The 18367-nt window shown below is 45.5% G+C and overlaps 1 protein-coding gene across 1 annotated transcript in view; it reads right to left on the bottom strand.

Annotated features, from left to right (window-relative positions):
- Positions 1–2214: 2214 nt before the first annotated feature.
- The window catches only part of NUAK1 (NUAK family kinase 1), a 79376-nt gene continuing 63223 nt past the window's right edge, over positions 2215–18367 (bottom strand). Inside the window, exons 5-7 of the mRNA XM_061417188.1 lie at positions 11575–11694; positions 9678–9810; positions 2215–6779 (exon numbers count right to left, since the gene is read on the bottom strand). Of these exons, the coding sequence (XP_061273172.1) occupies positions 5626–6779; positions 9678–9810; positions 11575–11694 (1407 nt within the window). The 3' untranslated portion in view covers positions 2215–5625. The remainder of the gene's footprint in view (positions 6780–9677; positions 9811–11574; positions 11695–18367) is intronic.

Genomic DNA, 18367 nt, shown 5'->3' on the forward strand with positions numbered 1-18367 from the left:
GACCTGAATTTAACCCTATAAAGCTCTGTTTTAAAGACACTAAAGCCTTTGCATACATTGTTCCCTCTGCCTGGAATGATCACTCTTCGTATAGTTAGTTCTTCATCTTCAGACCTCTCCCCAAGGGTCATCTCTTCAGGGATGCCCTCCCTGACTACTCTTTCTACAAGAGGTAGCCTTCCCTTAATTCTCTGATTCTGGGCCCTATCCATTTAATTTATAGCTGTCACTGCAATCTAATTTGGGGTGGTGTTTGTGTGTGTGTGTGTGTGGGGGGTGTTTGTTTACTATCCATTTTTGGTGTTTGTTATTTACTATCCATTTTTCCCACTAGACCTAAGTAACCATGATATCCGTCCTATCTAAAATCCCAAATATATGAACTACTAAAGCCCCTGTAGTGTTTAAACCAGTCTCAGCTGAATTTTCTGATGTTATACCTGATTGTACAGCTAAAAATCTTCCTAAAAAATGTATTTCCTCTCTATATTGCCTTTCCTGATCTCTTGTTTATAAATTAAACAAGAGATCTGTGTCAGATCCTGTATTAAGTGATTTATTTCATTTAATCTTTACAATAACTCTGAAAGTTAGGATCGTTTAATGCTATTTTATAGATGAGGAAATTAATGTCCAAAAGTTGCAACAAATATGGGTCACTTTTTGTCAGGTTTACACATCCCTTCTTTTCAGACAGCAGCCCTCCCCAACTCTGTGATTCTGAAGGAGCTGTCACTCAAGTATACCACAAGGGTGGGCACATGATCCAGGCTAGCCAATCAGAGCATCTCTCTACATGGGCTCTGTGATTGGGTCAGAGTGAGACATGTGACCCCAAAAAGCCAATCACGGTCCTTTTTTGGCACATAAAAGTTAATATATTAAACATCTCTCTTGACTCTAGGATCAAACTCTAAGAGGACTACATAACTCTGTTACTAGCTGGAGCTCTCTTGCTGCCATGCAGAGAGAACTTGCCCCCAAATAAAGCTTACATCCGGCAAACGTCAGTGAAAAAGAGACAGAGGAATCACTTGAACTCCTGGATCAGCTGTGCCTGAGACATACATCTTGGACTTCTCAGTTGCACGAAGCAGTAAATTTGTCTTGTTAGGTAACAGGGTCGCTTCAGTCGTGTCTGACTCTTCCCGACCCTATGGACTGTAGCCCACCAGGCTCCTTCTATCCATGGGAGTCTCCAGGTAAGAATACTGGAGTGGGTTGCCATTTCCTCCTTTAGGGGATCTTCCTGACTCTGGAATCGAACCAAAGTCTCTTATGACTCCTGTATTGCAGGCAGATTCTTTACTGCTGAGCTACCTAGGAAGCCCTAACATGGTCTAAATTGGGTTTATACCACTTGCCACTGAATAGGATGAAGCGAGCACCCATGTAGAAGCTCAATTAATACTAATTTTCTTGATTTTCCTGAAAGTTACCACTTTACATTAACCTCACATAACCTCACTGACATAGTTTACAATATGTTAGCTGTGGCAATCCAGACAGCTCTATTTTCTGGCTACCCTTTACATGTCACATTTGATTCAGCCTCTACAACAGGGTTTCCCAGGTGGCACAGTGGTAAAGAATCCACCTGCCAATGCAGAAGACATGAATTCAACCCCTGGATCAGGAAGATCCCCTGAAGAAGGAAATGGTAACCCAGTCCAGTACTCTTGCCTGGGAAATTCCATGGACAGAAGGAGCCTGGTGGTCTACAGTACATAGGGTCACAAAAGAGTCTGACACTTCTTTGCAACTAGACAACACCTGCCCAGATGGAGAGAACCCTGGCAGGGTGCAGGCAGAGGAGGCTGACATGGCAAGCAAGTGTGGCTGAGTTAACCTTTGATGCTATCTCCAGTACAGGTTGCAGGAACCTGGTCAACTTTTTGGAAACTAAAACTGAGAACATGTGAATTTGTAAGCTATCGGGTAAGCCAAGGTGGGTCATTAAAACCTGGGAGAAGAAAGTAAGGCTATGGAAACAGAATAATAAAATCAGACTGTGAGAAGGAGCAGAAAAGAGGGCCTGGATCCTACTTTTTCAATTCCTGGTTCCAACTGCACTGCCAGCTACATTTCCTCTTCTGAGAACTTTGAAGAAATTTCCCTTTTGTACTTAAGCTAATGGGTGGGTTTCTGTTACTTAATACCCAGTCTATCTCTTAACTAAGAGAAAAACAACCAAATAAAGACACAAGTTTCCAGTTCAGTTCATGGCAATTTATTTAATTTAAAAATAAAAACAAACAAAAACAAAATCAGTTTCCAATGAAAATACAAACATTTTGGGTGGTTATCCAGCTTTTTTTTTTTTTTAATCCCCTATAGGCTGTCCTGGGCTCAAACCAATCAAATGAATGAAAACCAATTTTGACTGGAGCCATAAAGCATGTTGCACCAATTAAATTACACCAATATATTATTATAATACCTTTGAAATGCCTTTCAGACCAATAAATAAAAAAAGACAAATTCAAATAAAAAAGTCAACTTTTTATTACCAAAAAAAAAAACAGAAATTAAATAAAAGTCACAACATGGATTAAAAAAAAAAAATGTGCAGTCAAGTTTCTCTCTTTTTTTTTTTTCTTCTAGGAATGATACCATGCCAGTAAATCCCTACAGAACATTTCCAGTTTGGCAATAAGCAGTCAGTCAGTCATTCACATTTGTACTCAAGACAACAGGCTTGGCCTACACTCACCTGAGTTTCACCCCAAGAGGTACTCTTTGCCATCTGCAGAAGCAGCACCTTATAACAGGGATGGAAATTCAGAGAGCACTTGGCATTTTCATTTCACCTGAGGTCTTGAAGCACTTCCTGAAAACTGATCATGCCTTGAAATTTACCTGTAAAAAGAAGTATTAACTCTACTCCTTTGGCAGATGTGTAAACTAAGACACTGAAAGGCCCACGGAGGCAAGGAAAGGACCAGGAGAGCTGACCTCGAATCTCCTGCTTGGTCCACCAGGTCATCAAAGTGTCTCTCACTTGTAATTCCATGGAAATAAATCAAGCATGATTTCCTTGGCTGGAAGGGATGAGAGGACTTACTTAAGAAGGAAGGGAGCTGCTTTGCGGTCTTTTCCCTCTATTCCAAGTTTTTTCTTTCTTTAAAAGGACAGAGTCAACATCATATCCAGAATCAGAGGACGTTAGCAGAATGTCAGAACTAGGCAGGGACTTGACAGACCAGCTAATCCAGCCCTCATTGAAGAGAAAACTCAGCCCCTGAAATACTGCAGGTGCCTAAGACCACCAGCAGACTAGGACTCAATGCAGTCTCTGCCTCTGAGTGGAGAACCATCTTTGCCACAATCCACTGTCTGGGTCTGCTGAGAAAGAGAAAATACATGTTTTCTCTTTTGGAGGCTAGGGATAGAATGACTTTCCTTAATAGTGTCACTTTTACTTAAAGATTATAAGGATGGAAAATACCAAACAGACACAATCACTTGGGCAAAAGGAAACTACATCAACCAGTAGGTAGATATTATACCTAAGTCACACTGACAGCCACCAACTAGACAGGCTGCCATGCATGAGGGACCAGCAATGTGGCAGTATAGGCTGTCCAGAAAAGGTTGCATAAAGTGATACAAGGAAGAGGGAGCTTTAGAGGTTGGAGAATGCCCTCCACGCACCCACATACCCCACATACAATTTGCTAGCTATAGGTTTTTTTCCCTTTGAACCTATATTGGAATTCAGGAAGGAGGTGGAATTGAATGAAAGGAAACCCGCAAAGCTTCCCATATTACACTACTCGGCTCAACCCGAAGGGATGCACAAGCCAAAACCCCAGAGCTGGTGACAAGGGGAGAACTGGAGCCATCTCCTTTGGCAAAGGGCAGTTTCATTCTAATTAATGTTCTTAGTGTCTGAAGGTAAATTCCAATCTCAGCTCCCCATGTTGGTTTTCCCCCCAAACACCCCCCAAGACTAGTTCTTCTTAAATATCCAGGTGGCTTTCAGAAGTTGACCATCTTGAAACAAGAGTTTCAATTAGCTGGGGCCAGTAGAATCTGAGGTCGTCCCAAACTCCCAAATATGACCATCAATCCCAAACTCAGTATCTGAAGATGTCGCACCGTGGGAGTGATGTCTTCTCACCTGCAATGTGGGTGTCCAGGAGTTACACAAGTGAGTTATGTGACTTTTCAAGATAAGAGTCCTGTCACACCTCTCGTCTGCCTTCTCCAGAACCATCAGGAAGACGTCCAGGGAAATGTTCCCTCTCCCACTTTCTTCCTCCCAACCCACTCTGCTCTTTCAGCAGCTTATTCATTTGAGTGGCTGGAACCTTTCCCTCAAAGTCTAGGGGTTCAAACCCATGACAGAGAATACCTAGATTTGAGGGGGAAAACACCTTCTGCCTGACTTGACTTTCCTCCTTCAAATATCCCACCTACGCTCTAACACCCAGAAGCAAACTTGCCTACCTCTGAGGATTCTACACTGAGTGGATGAGGAAACTGTTTACTGTGAGTAAACAGGGTAAATAGTTGAGTCAGTTATTCCTTTGGAGACTATAGCCAGTATCACATCCAATTCAAAACATTCATGCAGGTGAGAACCCACAAGGCAGCATTCCAGTTAATATTGAGACATTAAAGAAATTGACAAGTTGCCCCCTCGCTGGTATGGATCAATTTCCGTTCATTTAGAAAGATCACAGAGGGTCTCGAGTACTGTTCTACACCATAGTTTTGACCTCTGACACCACCAACTTTCCCCCTGTCCACCCTTGGGAGGTTGTGCTAAAGAGCCAGGCAGACACTAGGAAAGAAGAGGCAGACAACAAGAAGCCAAACAATCACCATGGGCTGACTCTAAGTCCTTAGCAGTGTCCAGAGCATTCTTTCTCTGACCAAGGCCCTGTCTTCCATTCAAGGTAGAGTAGCAAATTAACAAATGCCCCACGGTGGCATAAAAGAGACAACATAGATCCCATGGGATCTACACTAACACTCTCAGGGCTTAGCCAGGTCAAGGATGACAACTACAAGGCATGAGTGCCCCCACACCCCTTCCCCTCCCCATGACAGCCATTACTAATCAATCACAGCACTCCTTCCCACTGGGCTACTCAAACCAATGCACCCAGCAGCCCTTATCAATCGATCACTGATTCAAGCTCAGATAACTAAAATCGACATGCCCACCCTATGCAGTCAGACCAAGCCTGCTAGTAACATCAGAAGGAGCAAGCTCTGAGTGATTTCGCAACAGATGGCTATAGTCTGTCCTGCCCTCCTCCAGAAGCATGTGGATGACTTCTAGAGAAATGCTTCCTCTCCCATATGCTCCCTCCCTATCCTGGAAGTGCTGGCCAACACCACCTCCCCTGGACAGCTGGTCCCCTAGGAGATGCCATAAAGCAAAATGCCAATTAGGATCCCAATTCTAACTGGCAGTCAGCAGGACTGGCCAACTGCCCACCTCTCCCACATAGGCACTGACTCAGCTTTCAAATTTGGCCAAAGCCAAACATCACCAATCCCTTTGTCAGTCTGTTGTCACGGCCATCAAAGAGGTAACCAGCTCCAGAGCCCAGTCATCATTCCCACTCCTCTCCCTCATACCCACCCCACACCACCCCTGCACCCCGGGAGCTAGTTGAGCTTGTTGCAGATCTCTAGCGCCTTCTTGTAGACCTGAGTCACGTCATCCATGTCCGTGAGGAGGGAGAAGCTGCTGTCTGCCAGCCGGTTCCGGTACCGCTTCAGGTACTGGGGCCGGGGCCGGTTCTGGAGCCCCTCAAAGTCCTGGATCTGGAGGAAGTTCTCGGCAGAGACGCAGCTGCGGATGCGCTGGCGGGTGGGGCGGTTCTCCTGCAAGTCGAGCAAGTCGAAGGAGTCGCTGGACAGGACGCTGTCATCGCTGATGACGCTGGAAGGCCGGCTGTAGCTCCGGGAGAGGCCCTCAGAGGGGACGCCCGGCTCTAGCAAGGATTCCAGTGTGGGCATTTCGGGGCTGGCCAGGGCCGGGTCCATGGTGCCCGCTGAGTACTTGCTGTTGTGCTTCAAGATGCCCTTCCTGCGACAGGAGAGGCTGTGGGATGGCACCCTGGCCGGGTCCGGGGGACTGGGAGAGGGGATGCTGCTGCCAAGCCCATCGTTACTGTCAAGCAGCTCCGAAGACTCGCTGCGCTCCGGGGATGAATAGTAACCCGATTCTCTCTGCTGGGTCTTTTTCAGGATGCCTTTCTTGGGCATCGTGGCCGACTGTTTGGGGCTGAGTTTACCTGGCACTTCGGCCTCTGGGGGGCTTGGCAGGGGCACAGCAGTCCGGCACAAGTCCTGTTCCAGCTTGAAAGTGGGCGGTAAGGCCGGGCTGACGACACCCTCGATGAAGCCAGTGCTGTGGGAGCGATGCTCGCTGTTGCTCCGCTTCTTCAGGATCCCTTTGGGCCGCTTGGAGCTCAGCTTGGATGGGCTCTCGGGCACCGAGTCCTGGCCAGACTGAGGGAAGTCGTTCTCTTTCTTGGACTTCTTCAGCGACCGCTGACGCTCCAGCACGACCTCAGGGGCCCCAGGTTTGGCCAAGCCTTTAACTTTGGCTTCGGCTTCAGCCTGCAACCCTGTGGAACGGTGGTGCCAGTCGATAATGCGGGCCAAGAGTGGGGACTCGGAGCTGTGAAGGGCGTCACAGTCGCAGACACTGCTCTTGTAGCCCCAATTCACCCACCAGTGGTTGGCGATGTCCTCGATGGTGGCCCGGCGGTCGGGATTCACCATCAGCATCCACCGAATGAGGCCTCGAGCATCTACGGGACAAGACGCAAAAGGAACAATAAGTTTTTTTGTTTATTTTTGGCCATGCCCTGCATGGACCAGTGATGGAACCCACGCCCCCTGCCATGGAAGTGCAGAGCCCTAACCACTGGATCACCGGAGAATTCTAGGAACAATACATTTTATGGGAGCTTTGGGCTTTGCCACAGGGCTGACACTCCAGGAGACACTCATTCGAGGAAAATCCAAAGGAAGCCCTAGTTCAGCCACACTGTGGAGCGGGAAGCTGCAGCCTTCCAGACTGGACATCAGAAAGCACCAGCCAGACTCAGAGCCACAGGCCGGGGTGCCGTCACAGCCTGGCATGCTTCTTCACACAGGTGATGCAATGTCGAATTGTTGAGCTTTCCATCAACTCAGATCTTTATAAAATGGGGAAGACCGGGTAACCAGGAAAGAATCCAGGCCCAAGCCCAAGCAGGGCCCCACCATTCTTTTGGTGGGTATCATCTTACCAAAAGGGAAACAGGTGTAGATTACCATGACTTTCTTTAGTCCTCCAAAGGTAGACTTATATAAATACACACTGCTCGAGTCATTGGGAAAGTATGTCAGCACAGAGAGGGAATTTTAGGGCTAAAATGGCAAAAAAAAAAAAAAAAAGAGGCTTATCAGAGACGGAGAGACAGAGAAGGATGGAGCGGTGCTCATAGCTGGCATACCTGGGCACTGAAAGGCACTGTACTCAAGGCTGGCCTGAACCCCAGGGCCTCAGCCAGGCTGAGACCCACACCCAGCCCTCACCTCCTATCCCTCTCAGACATAATCCACAGCCTACCCAGCTGTCGGATCAGAGAGCTGATCTCTATCTGCTATCCGTTTATGGCCCGTCTGAAAAATTCCATTTGCAAATTTCTGCTGCCAAAGAATTAAGGGAAAGCCCCAAAGGGATGTTGAGGAGGCCACAGGAACCAACTGACTCTCGCAGCTTATAAATCACCTTTTAAGATCAAACTGTGCTTCCCCAGTGGGGGTTGAATTATATCCTGGGAAGGTGCCACCTCCCCTCTGCTACTTATGCAGCTAATGAGTAGCTGGCAGGGGCCTGGCAATGGCGCCGGGGGTGAGACACACCTCTGTACAGCAACAGGATGTTCATTCATTCGGTCAAGAAATAGTCTCTGAACCCCTGTAATGTGCCAGAAACTGTGTTGGGACCATTTGGCTACTGAGCCAAAAAGGCTACCATAGAGGTCACCCTGAATTTTCTCCAACAAACCCCACAGGTTGGCTCGTTGAAAAATATATACAGATATAGATATGTGTATATCTATATCTATTTATATAAAATAAGTCAATGTTCATTATTCAGATTCTATATTTGTAAACTTGCCCACTCACTAAGCTGTATTTGTAACCCCTAAATCAACACTCGGGGTGCTTTCCACAGAGGGGCAAAAAATGTGTTGCCCCCACTGTGCATTGTGTGTTCCCAGCTGAGCCAGAGCCAGGCAACATGGCACTGTCTTCTTGCTTCTGCTCTTGTGCTGTAAGTGTCCTTTTCATAATCCATTTAGTTCATGCTTTTCACATTGTTGCCCTTTTTGTTGGTGATTTCACTGTTGAAATGGCCCCCAAGTGTGGTGCTGAAGTGCTGTCTGGTGATTGTAAGGGCAAGAAGACAGTGAGGTGCCATGCAGAGAAAATGTCAGACAGGTATCAGACAAGTGTCAGACAAGCTGCTCTCAGGAATGAATTAAAGTGCTGATGGCTGTGAGTTTGATGTTCATGAATCAACAGTATAGTTTAAAAGAGGCATCTTTAAACAGAAATGTACAAAAGACAAGGACATGGAGTGATCCATTGACAAAAACGTTGTGACCAGAGGCTCACAGGAGTCGAGCCCTGTATCTCCCTAGGAGCAGTGGCTCAGTATTCAGGAATTCAGCATTCACTGCAACTTTACTGAATTGCCACAAATAATGAGAATCAACTTGTGTGTGTGTGTGTGTGTGTACACATGTAGGATGCACGTATATGAAAGGTCTGTTAATTACATTCTAAAGTCGACTACCTATACACACCCCTTCTATACCCACATGATGCTCTCCTGTCAAGAGATGGAGCTTATGGCCCTGGTCACTTTGACTGATAAAACATGGCAGATGTGACCTTATCTGGCTTCCAAGGAGACATTAAGAAGACCTGGCAGCCACTTCTTCCTCCATCTTCAAGCCCTGAACTGCTATGTAAGAAGTCCAGGCTACTCCCTGGAGGGACAGGCCTGAGGAGGCTACTCATAGAGACAGCCCACACAGAGGGACCCCAAGGTGTCCCCACAATTGGCCCCAACCTCAGCTACTATCTGACTGCAACTGCAGGAGAAACCCCAGCCAGGCCAGAGGAGCTCTCACCAATCTGGAACCAAGACACATGGCTCATCGAAGTCATTTAAACCGCTGAGTTTGCTAGGAGGTGGGGGCAATGGGACAGAGTTGTTCTCGGCCATGGTAATGAAACAACACCCATGCACCATACCTGCAGTGGGGCAAGGTGTGAAAAAGAGTAGTTGCCACCCTCGTGCACTTAGAGTCTACCAAGGGATTTTATGTCTACACAGACTCGAAGGGATTTCATGTAATACTTTTTCCAAAATGTGCACCAATAGCGGAAAACAGAATCTAAACAGGGTAAGAGCCTTGCCCAAGTTTGCACAGCAAGCAAACAGGACTCTTAGCCTGCTCTGTAGAACAACTGATCTGCAGGTACCACATTGGAAAGGTTTGGGGAAAGCGGACTAACAAGTCAGCTCAGCAAAGATCTGGGGAGAAGAGGAATAGCAGCTGTCTTCCTTACAGACATCGACACAAAAGCGGGACATGTGAGCTGGCCTCGCCCAGCCCAGCCGCTGGCTGTCCACGGGTGCATACCTGAGGGCTGCGTGGGCTCCCGATATTCACCACTGCTGATCTGCCGGATGAGGTTCTTGTGATCGAAACCATCGAAGGGCATCGTTCCGTAAACAAGAGTGTAAAGCAGTACGCCCAAGGCCCAGCTGTCCACCTGAAGCAGAGAGAGACAGGACAAGTAGATTTCCTTCCCAAACATCAGCATCACAGACCATGAGCAGCCACCCACAACGACCCCAGGAAGGGAATTTAGCACCTGGCAGCCAGGTTCCCACCATGGCCTGACACCTGATATGTAGTGCACCTGGGGCCTGCTTCAGAGCCTGACCTTTCCGTTTCAAACAGTCCTAATTCATAGAACTTTCTTCAATAGATGATCTTCTTTGATCCTCACTATAATTTGGGGAAACAGGTAGGGCCCTGCGTTATTTTCAGCCCCATTTGACAGAGAGGCCCAAGGGAGTTAAATGGTTTCTCTGGAGACGCCCCATCCCAGTGATGGAGGTCAGACAGGAACACGGATCTCTGGACTCCTAATTCAGGAATCCTGCACCGTCTTCAAATGGCTCAGAGGCTGCAAACCCAAATGGCTACAAGAGCCAAGCAGGCAACAAACATGAACAAGGCAAGACACAGGGTGGGGTACAACGTGGAGTGTTGGTTTGAAGGCAAACTGTGGCGGGCAGTCACCCATCTTAAGCAGGCAGCCTCCTCTGGCTAGTGGGTGCCACTTAGTCAAGCAGGCCCAGCACTATTAGAGCCTTTGGGTTTTCAAGAGAAGTCAGAAAACAGACTTTTATGTGAAATCGCCCACTGATTAAATGTTTGTCCACTTTTTTAGAAAGACTAACGTGGCCAAATAAAGTATGCTTGCTGGCCAGATCACAGGCTGCCAGCTTGTAACCTCGGAAACAGACCATCAGCGATCACAGGAGCATTCGTTATCTATGATAAATTTAGTGTCGAGTTTCTGCAGTTTTGTAAATTGGATCCTAGGCTCCTCCCTTACATTCTTATTTTAGAAAGACTTTACTGCAGTTGATGGAGGCTCTTGGCATCCATCTCTCTACCCTCTTGCCCTGCCCCTAAACACTCTCAAACAGATAAATATTTGGAAGAAAACATTTCAATCCACTGAACGGCTGCTATTTAAAGGATCCTAAGTAGATGACTCTGTCTGCAAATAGAACTATCTTTCTAAAAATGAGTAATCAGTCACAACTCACCCATTTTCAAAAGGACTTTCTCACATACACGTCTTTCATTGGCCCTGATAGGTTTAGGCATATAGAGAGATGCATTTCTCATGAGTCAGAAGATGCAATTAATGTATTAATGGAAATGTATTTCCATTAATGTATTTCCTGGATCAAAAATACATGCTGTCCAAAATGCATGCAAAAAGATTCACTGCAGACTGAGACAGTTTGCTTTCTGTTTTGTCTGTTTTGTTATAACAGGGAAAAACTAAAAACAATCTAAATCTAGGTAAGTGATTAAATAAATTATGGTATATGCATAAAATAAGTGTGTCATCACTAAAAACCATGTTTTTAATAACAAATTGAGAAAATGTGACAATTTTAAGTTAATAAAAGGTGAGATATACACATATATAGTGGTCTCAATTATTTGAAATATGAGATCTACACTGGGGGGGAAAAAACCCTTTTAAAAAATCACATAAATATTAAGTGCTTATCTCTCATGGGGAAATTTGGAGGCAACTTTATTTTCTCTTTTAGGCTTTTCTGGATTTTTCTTCCAGATATATATATATACACATATATGTTATGGCTTTTATAATCATATAAGGTTTTGCTTGCTTGCTTTTATGGGGTTTTTTTTTAAGTATTCCTAGGTTAAGTTCTTTCCTTCCCTTAAGCCCCCCACCTTACACACCAGGCAAGCTGCTTACCTCTGGCCCTCGGTAAGGCCTCCCATTGACAATTTCAGGAGAGGCGTAGAGTGGGCTCCCACAGAACGTTTGCAAGAACTTGTCCTTCTGGTACAGGTTGGAAAGCCCAAAGTCCGCAATCTACAAAGAGAAGTGAGACCCAGGGAGCCTGTTAGCACTGCAGTCAGTGTCTGCACGAGCTCCGCTCACACCTCCCAGACTAGAGCATCTGAGGCGCCCCTGGCTGGCTCTGCCAGCTGGGTTGAGTCATCCTTTGCTCTCCAGCCCTGAGCTTTCACAGAAGGACCAGTTTGCACAACTGGGCCTGTGACTCCCGACTGCAGTGCTTGGCACCCACTACGAGGTCTATTACTTAAAAATCACTCTGTGCAAGGACTCTCTTCTCACATCAGTAAAGATGTACCCTGAGAAATACCCACAGAATCACATGCTTGGTGTTTCTGATGAACACTAATGTTTATAGTTGCTACTCTGAGAACTGTCTGCGGCCTACCGAAAATCTCATGGCATCCATCCATGTGGTATATGCAGCTACCTGTGCACCAGACATCGCCTACACACTGATCAGAACTGTGTTGTGCACACCTTGGAACCCTAGATGAAATGGACCCAGAGCACCGGGCTCTGTGTCACCACATTGCAGCCCACACTCCACCACCAGCCATCTGTGTGCCATGGAGCAGGGTCACTTAGCCACTCTGAGCCTCAGTTTACCTACAAGAAAATGGAAACCCATGATCCCTACCGTGTTCTAGATTGCAGGACTATTGTGAGAATGATAAGAAAAAATTAATCAAGGTGAGATTGTGAAGGCCAAGGTACTTTGTAACTTTCAAGTCTTTAGGGTCCAGCCAAATGTTTTTCTTAACCTTGCTTCTCTTGTATCACACACCCCTTGGAATCACTCTCTTCTCCTCTGGTTTCTTGAAGTGTTTTATTATCCTTCATGGCAGTGCTCTTCCATGTGTTTGTGTGTGCACCTATTCATATATTCATATAAGGCATATATGTTACATGTATACACATATTGTCACATGCATATGTATATTATACATTATGAATTATCACATATATTCATATATACTACATATGTACGTATAAATTTGTATATACATATATCCTGACATATACATAAGTATGTAGTATATATAAGTATATATATACTACATATATATAGTATCTATATACTATATACTACTTATGTGTGTATGTATACGTCAGGACATATGTATATACAAATATACACATACATATATTTGTAAATTCACCTTGCATACTAGGTTGAGTCCCCTGAGTCAGGTGGCAGGTTCCACATCCACCCCTCATCTTTGTATCATCCACTGCTTAGCCCCTGTCCTCACCCAAGAAACACCTGTCACCAGAATAGGCCTTATATTTTGAAAAGCACAAGATAATTAGTAGATAATATAAAATAATAATAATAAACTTAGTTACCACTTATTGAATAACCTCCAGTTATTAGGCTCTGTCCTAAGCACCTTAGCTCCTTACACTCTCCAATCTAATCCCATCTAAAATCCCATTTGCACAACAATGTGAATGTATTTCATGCCACTGAACGGTACATCTAAAAATATCGAAAATGGCAAATTTGACATTATGGATGTTTTATCACAGTTTTTAAAAAACCCACTGAACAGATGAGGAAACTGAGGTTTAGGGAAATTAGGTCTTTCATCTCAGGAGAGCTAACTAGCAAGCGACAATGTAAACCAGGTGTCTCTAAAGGTTCAAGCCACTGCCTTGTGCTACCCGTGGGCAATCTGCAAATTTCAGCCAGTCTAAGACAGCCTTCCATGCTGAGCCTCTGAGGACTTCTGCCCTACCCTACACCCATTTCCACTCGAGCCTTATAAATAGGGTGAGTGATTTCATCCATCCAGCTGAGGCTCTGAATGCAGCGCCAAGAAGCCAGTTTTGTAAAGTCACCCCAAATGAATGGAATGGCACAGAAAGCAGTTGGCACATAACCGCACTCAGAAAATGCATTCTCGGGACTCAGATTGCACTTAATTGCCCTGAATTTCACTTTCTTATCAAGGCCCCTCCCTGCCTGGCTTGCAGGAAGTTGGTTAGAAGCTTTATGAAGCATGCCCTGTCAATCAGGACATGAAGGGACCAGCTGCAGCCCTGGAACATTCCAAGAAGTTGGCTAAGGCAGGAGCCGACACAGCACTGTGAACGCTGGTGGCATCTGGGGCACTGCGTGAGCTTCCAAATACACACACACACACACACACACAAGACACCCGCCACCACTAGGTGCAAATCCCCACATGCACACCCGAGTGCTCCAAGTCTAGGCATCCTCGCTTTCTTTGTAGCCCTTCTGAGAAGCGTGTTTATGTTATGTCCCACTCCCATCCTTACAGACTGATGTCTATCAGCCTCTCCCAGTAAAACTGTCATTGCTGCTGACATAAAATTAATAGAAATCTAGATTAGTCCATGTTCCTGGCACTTCAACAGAAAAGCAATACTAATCAACACATACACTTTTCCATCTTTGAGCCACTTGAACTTGGGCTGCAGCTCTAAAATTCCACACCGCATGGAGCGTATAACAACGGTAAGACAGGGAATGTCCACTGGTTCTAAAACTTCTCAAAGTCTCCATTTCTCACCTGTAAAATGGAGGTAGGAATAGTATCCAACCCCACGATGTCATGGTGAAAATTAAATGACATAATGTATGTGCCAATTACCATTTTAAGCATTTTTACAAAGTTGGAGCTCAAATACATGTCCCCCCTTTAAATCCACATGGGTAACTTGATTAGCTTCATTATACTCAAAGCAATACTGGTTTTCCCTTGGAAGTAATTATGTAAGGTTTCTTTTTCAAATACATAGGATTTTTTAAGTGAATTGAACTCAATAAAAATATGAAAGTGAAATAACACAGAAGATACTAGAAAAAGGCAAAGAGAATGAAATAAAAGATATTTGGGGATTTGGGGAAATGATTATTTTATACATGCTGCTAAGTCACTTTAGTCGTGTCCGACTCTGTGCGACCCCAGAGACGGCAGCCCACCAGGCTCCCCTGTCCCTGGGATTCTCCAGGCAAGAACACTGGAGTGGGTTGCCATTTCCTTCTCCAATGCATGAAAGTGAAAAGTGAAAGGGAAGTCACTCAGTCGCGTCCAACTCTTCGCGACCCCATGGACTGCAGTCCACCAGGCTCCTCTGTCCATAGGATTTTCCAGGCAAGAGTACTGGAGTGGGGTGCCATCGCCTTCTCTGATTTTATACATAATAAAACAAAAAAGAATCCCAGAAATAGTTCCAACCTGAAAAAGTCATAATGGAGCTAGTCCTGCCCCTGCTCTGGAAGTGAAGCATATGAAGGTTAGAGGACGTAAGAAGATACTATGTATACAACAGTGAGAACCACTGTGCAGCACACAACTCCACTCAGTGCACTATGGTGACCTGAACGGGAAGTCCAAAAGGGAGGGGTATATGTACATGTATGGCTGATTCATTTTGCTGGACACTAGAAACTAACACAACCTTCTAAACCAACTATACTCGGGTAAAAATCAGTTTAAAAAAGAAAAAGAATCTCTGCTGAAGGTCAGAGACAGAAGACCCATGTGAACACTGGGTTCTCTAAGACTCTCTGTAGCAGAACATCAGTTGTGTATTGAGACTGACTCTCCACCAAGGAGGCATCTGGTTTTGCTTTCAAAGTTGTATTTTGCTGACACACTGGTAAGCTTTGGAGGAAGGTAACCACTTTGCATTTGTACTGCTAATGGATTGCTGCTCTACCCTGTTCGGAACCACCTCTGTCCTCACACTGGGCTGTTCAATTCAGCCTGAACTCTGAAAAAGACGTCAATGCTCATGTCCTTAATTTCTGGAGTTTTGTTGTTTTCTAGAAGCGTGCCCTGCTGGATGAAAATCAGAGACACAAACTGGAAAATGATTATTCATATTTCAAAAGAATTAGCCTCGCTACAATATGGATGACCCTTGAAAATACTATTCGCCTAAGTGAAACAAACCAGACACAAATGGATAAATGTTACATGATTCCACTTATGTGAGGTACTTAGAGGAGTCAGGTTCATCAAGAAGCGGGGATGCCAGGACCGGGATGGGGGACAGGGGATGCAGGGGCAGGGGTTCGGGAATGGGGAGTTTCTGTTGAATGGGAATGAGTTTCAGTTTGGGAAGATGTAAAAGTTCTGGAGGTGGATGGATGCGGTGGTTGCAAAACAACGTGAATGTACTTAATGTTACTGAACTGAAAACCTAAAAATGCTAAACTTTATGTTACGTATATTTTACCACCACTGTTTTAAAAATTATTGTGAGTAATCCCTGGGAGTTCACCCAATGAAAAAGGAAGTACTGGCTTGCTGATGGTTAACCTCTGGGAAAGAAAGTCGATGTTGATAACATAAGCTGTGGTCAGACAGTAACTGCAATGACTAAGAGGACGTGCATCGGACAGATCAGAGATTGTGCAGCTAGAAGAACCTGGAGCTAGCCTTAGACTCGGCACTGCCAGGTGATGTGGGAACTGCCACCAATTTCCTCATCAGCAAAACAGGAATAATAGTAGAACCCACCTCTAAAGCTGTTGTGAGGATTAAAGACATGTATGTAAAGCCCTGCAATAGCCCTAGTACTGGCCGACTCTATAAACTACAGCCATTAGGATAATGCCAAGGGTTTGGTTTACTTAACAACTGTTTGCTCAGAGTCCACCAAAGAGCCAAGAGAAATGATTAACATCCATTTCCAAAAGAAGCATGTCCAGCCTTACAGAGGCTGCATCATATGATGAGAAAAGCAAGGGATGCTGGGTTTGAATGTTTGAGCTCAAATCCTGGCCTCACCACCTACCAGCTGGGAACCCATTGGAAACTGAGGCTCCCAGGCCCCACCCAGAGCCTACAGTGTCAGGGTCTGCACTGTCACAAGATCCCCAAGGGATTTGCTGCATGTCAGCCACTCTGACCCTGGGGTCCTTCAACTGTAACTTAGAGGATGATGGTTATGATGTAACCTACCTCACAGGGCTAACATGAAATCAAATGAATTGGTAGATGTTAGCCTTTGACTCTGTGGATCACAATAAACTGTGGAAAATTCTGAAAGAGATAGGAATACCAGACCACCTGACCTGCCTCTTGAGAAACTTATATGCAGGTCAGGAAGCAACAGTTAGAACTGGACATGGAACAACAGACTGGTTCCAAATAGGAAAAGGAGTACATCAAGGCTGTATATTGTCACCCTGCTTATTTAACTTATATGCAGAGTACATCATGAGAAACGCTGGGCTGGAAGGAACACAAGCTGGAATCAAGATTGCCGGGAGAAATATCAATAACCTCAGACATGCAGATGACACCACCCTTATGGCAGAAAGTGAAGAGGAACTAAAAAGCCTCTTGATGAGAGTGAAAGAGGAGAGTAAAAGAGTTGGCTTAAAGCTCAACATTCAGAAAACGAAGATCATGGCATCTGGTCCCATCACTTCATGGCAAATAGATGGGGAAACAGTGGAAACAGTGTCAGACTTTATTTTGGGGGGCTCCAAAATCACTACTGATGGTGACTGCAGCCATGAAATTAAAAGACGCTTACTCCTTGGAAGGAAAGTTATGACCAACCTAGATAGCATATTCAAAAGCAGAGACATTACTTTGCAAACAGAGGTCCGTCTAGTCGAGGCTATGGTTTTTCCAGTGGTCATGTATGGATGTGAGAGTTGGACTGTGAAGAAAGCTGAGCACTGAAGAATTGATGCTTTTGAACTGTGGTATTGAAGAAGACTCTTGAGAGTCCCTTGGACTGCAAGGAGATCCAACAAGTCCATTCTAAAGGAGATCAGCCCTGGGCGTTCTTTGGAAGGAATGATGCTAAAGCTGAAACTCCAGTACTTTGGCCACCTCATGCGAAGAGTTGACTCATTGGAAAAGACTCTGATGCTGGGAGGGATTGGGGGCAGGAGGAGAAGGAGACGACAGAGGATGAGATGGCTGGATGGCATCACCGACTCAATGGACGTGAGTTTGAGTGCTCCAGGAGTTGGTGATGGACAGGGAGGCCTGGCATGCTGCAATTCATGGGGTCGCAAAGAGTCAGACACAACTGAGCGACTGAACTGAACTGAACTGACTGAAGTGCCTTAAACCATGCCTTATACATAGCAGGCCTTCAGTCAATGTTAGTGATCACTACTTCCAGCTGAGTCTGTTTCCTTTTCTGGAAAAGGGAATTGCAACAGGCCCAACCACACGCTGTTGTGAAAAGCAAAATCAAACTAAATGAGAAAATCATAACAGCAGCATTGCTACACAACAGCCGCCATTCTGTGAGTGGTACGTATATTAAATTCTCACACCAACCCTAGGTGTTATCCCCATTTTGCAGATGAGGAAGCTGAGGCCAAGGGAAGGAATGCAGCTAGTCTGAGATGTGGGTGAAGAGCTGCGCTGGCTGTAAAGCTCCACATAAAGGGGAGTTATGGCTCTCGGTGGGTAAGGAGGACATGGGCTCTCTGTGTCACTCTTTAGGAAGACACACTCCATAGCTCTCTTGGAACCTGGAGTTCACCACCGTGGCTCTCCCCATAACAGCCTCGCTCGAGTTGTCCCAAAGTGAAGGTAGGGAGTGAACCAGTGAGCAGGAGTAAGTGGAGCTGGCTTCTATCTTAAGATCTAAGATCACACCTCCTCCCAAGAGAGACAGGAAATGACGCACCCCAAGCCACCTGGGGAAGGGAGGCACGTTCAACCATGGTTTCCCG

The sequence above is a fragment of the Bos javanicus genome, chromosome 5 (genome assembly GCF_032452875.1).
Source record: "Bos javanicus breed banteng chromosome 5, ARS-OSU_banteng_1.0, whole genome shotgun sequence".
Classification (NCBI taxonomy): Eukaryota; Metazoa; Chordata; class Mammalia; order Artiodactyla; family Bovidae; genus Bos; species Bos javanicus.